This window comes from Solanum pennellii, chromosome 5 (assembly GCF_001406875.1).
Source record: "Solanum pennellii chromosome 5, SPENNV200".
NCBI classification, from domain to species: Eukaryota; Viridiplantae; Streptophyta; class Magnoliopsida; order Solanales; family Solanaceae; genus Solanum; species Solanum pennellii.
In genome coordinates this window covers 70,517,459-70,520,783 of record NC_028641.1, presented here as the reverse complement: position 1 = coordinate 70,520,783, position 3,325 = coordinate 70,517,459, and the positions used below count along the sequence as shown (strand labels likewise).

General features: G+C 32.5%; 1 protein-coding gene across 1 annotated transcript in view; it reads left to right on the top strand.

Annotated features, from left to right (window-relative positions):
* LOC107018614 overlaps nucleotides 1-3,161 on the top strand; it is a 5,471-nt gene extending 2,310 nt beyond the window's left edge. The window contains exon 2 of the mRNA XM_015219139.2: nucleotides 2,899-3,161. Within this exon, the coding sequence (XP_015074625.1) occupies nucleotides 2,899-2,949 (51 nt within the window). The 3' untranslated portion in view covers nucleotides 2,950-3,161. The remainder of the gene's footprint in view (nucleotides 1-2,898) is intronic.
* The last annotated feature ends 164 nt before the right edge of the window (nucleotides 3,162-3,325 follow it).

Here is a 3,325-nt window from a genome sequence, read left to right as displayed (position 1 = left end):
TATATATATATATATATATATATATATTTGACGTTTAGATCTCATTTAGCTGCAAAATTAGGTAGAGATGAATTTTAAAAAGGCAACCATCAGTGTTCTTTTCTCGTGAAGTTATGGTCACCATATGCATTTTTTTCCTTTTAGATATTTGTACTTGAATTTTACTATGTGCATGACATTAAGGACGATTACCATAAATATTTTATATTTTGTTTATACATAATATATTTCTTGTAAAATGTTATGGCTGTTATAGAGGGGTAATTGGACAAAGAGGGTGTTGATATAATGAGTGATATTGCTATCATAGGTACAATGTTGTTATAGAGAAGTAAAATATGACATAAAAACTCGGTTCTGGAGAAAAGCAGGCCGATATAGTGAAATGCATCATTACTAATGATCGTTATGATGAGGTTTGACTAAATGTTTTTACAAATGTTAGGATAGATGACCCACTTTGTGCTGTGATCTTGAAATGCATGCTAATTCAATTAAGAAATATTATCTTTGATGTGGTTACAATTTGTTATGTCATTGCAAAACTACACCCTTGTCACCATAACATATTCGTTGCACACATGAAATTATAGAAGGTCATTTACAATAAGTTGTGAGATGATCGGAAGTATTTTTGTTGAAATGATCATATCAATACTTGAAAGTTTTGAGGAAAAAACTCTTATGTTTCTTTTATTGTATTATCTTTGTTGTTTAAAGGATAGACATTTTTATAAACATATGACGTCTTTTGTGGGGCATAATATATATCAATGGGTTGTGCGTTATACTTGGAAAATAAAACAATTAAGTGGAGTTTGCTTGTGTTTAAAATCCAATGTTAGACTTTGTACCTAATACAATTTAGAGAATTTGAATTATACTCCCTCTGGCCCTATTTACTTGCCCATTTTTGACTTGACATACCTATTAAGAGATAATAATTGACATAGTGTTGTTGTTATATGGCCTTGTTAAAACAATAAATAATTCAGGACATCAAGCATTCTCTTTTTTGAACTTGCAGGACATCAAACATTCTCTTAGATTCAAAACAATAGTTGATGATAGAACTAGAAGTTCCGTTACACGTTGTTGAGAGGGAACCTTAAAGTGGCTATATCTTATTATATTTTATCCATATCCCAATTCCGTTCTTTTAATTTCTCTTACACGTTGTTGAGAGGGAACCTTAAAGTGGCTATATCTTATTATATTTTATCCATATCTTAATTCCGTTCTTTTAATCTCTCTTTGATGTCATTAACATAAGATATGTCGTTACTTAGGTTAGGTGTTCCTATTGTGGTTCCTGTTAGCATATGTCTTTACTTATGTTAGGTGTTCTTATTGTGGTTAATAATTTTGTGTGTCTGTATAGAGATACAACAACAACATATCCCGTGTAATCCCACAAGTGTGTATGTGGCCGCCCCCACCTTGTGAAATAGAGAAGTTGTTACTAGGAAGAGAAGCACATCAAAATCAATAATAGAAGAAAATACAATAGTGAAGAAACCATATAAAATATAATGGAGAAAAGAATAGTAGCAACCACAAATTTTACATAAATGAAGCAAAGAAAACAACATGCAATAGCAAAATTGAAGAATACAGTAGTAGGAGAGTTACAAATAATAATACTTTTGATAAGGGAAACTAAACAACACCCGACTACTGACTAACTTTCTACCCTGATCCTTTACCTCCACCTCCAGATCTTCCTATCTAGGGTTATGTCCTCGCTAAGTTGCAGGTGTGCCATGTATGGTCTAATTATCTCTGTCAATACTTTGTCGGCCTAGCCTTACCTCTCCTAAAACCCAGCATAGCCTGAATTTATGGAATTTGGTGAACTTCTAGTTTTATAGAATCTTGAATTTACCTTGGAAGACAAGTTATTTATGTGCCTTTTGACAACTTCTATTTTCTTTTAATAAAGAACATTTTGGAGTAATTTGTGGGAAAAAAAGTTTAGAAGTTTAGGTGTTCTCTTTGGTGGACTTAAATTAATTTTCCTTTAAACTGATCAAACCTTTTTCAATTTCAATTGTCAAGCTTAATACTGACAATTCTTGGTCTCTTTGAGGGTGTCTTTTGAGTATAACAAGAAGAGAGAAAAATGAGAGATAAAAAAAGAAGAATAAAAGGCACCCCTTGTGGCCCAAACAAAGAAGTGATAATCTGCTTTAGTAGAGTTTTAAGCAACTCTTATCCAGTGTCCCCCAAATGTGATTTGTTGTTGTGGGTACCTAGCAGGATATATATAAGCTTTTGGACAAATATCTTCATACTTTCACATAATTTTTTGACAATTTCATGAGTGCAATTGCACTCGAGCTTTATACATAGGCCCGCCTCTGAAATGTATACAGATGGCTCATGGAACTAACCCCAATTAATTTTGGATTGAGAATGTTGTTGATATTGGCCTACAACCAGTCAAAATAGGATTTCTGAAGTTGTATGGAAGAGTAGTTACTTTGCTTTTTCCCATTTATTGGGACAGAATTTGTTTTGACGGTTTAGCTTCCCTCTTTTTGTGATCTGTATATTAGAACTTAGTTGCCTCCTATTATGAACCATGTCCACTCTTTACAGTTTCTTCGTAGTATTAGCTTGCATTATATCAGCCGAAGAGCCACTACATGTGCTATGTATTTGAGTCCTACATCTCGTATATTTGTGATATCATATGAATTTTGTTACCGGTTTCAATAAACATCAAACTGCACTTCTAAATTCAAGTTGTATTTGTGTCAGTGTAGCTTAAAAACTGTTTTTTGCTACTTTTCCTGTATTGGAGATATTATCATTATTATTAATACAACTAGTTGTTACTGTTTTGTTGTATTATAATATTTTTTGATGAGTATTAACACTGATAATGATTGACAGCATTTGCATGATGATGAATGGGGCAGGCCACGCACAAAGTTTGTACCATGAAGTATTTAGAGCCCTGTAATAATCTTGGAAGGAAGACAATTAAATTCTTCCTGAGTGGGTTGGGTTGATTTCTGTTTTAAATTACTCCTAGGTACTTCAACTTGTCAATTTCTGTATGGACTAATATTTGCTCAAAATAATTTTGGAGATGTACTTTGAAATCTCACTCCTGTTGGCTTTCGATTGGTATATGATTTTTTAACTTGATGTTTTGGTCTGTGTGTTGTTCTGATGAAGGTTCATTACTAGATTATAGGTGCTTTCTTAATGTTCCATTCTCCAAAAAGTTGAAGGGGGATCGTTGAGAATATATAATTATTTGGGGATGTGCGTATTAAAACTTGATCTTCTATTCTTTTATGTTATGTTTCTATAT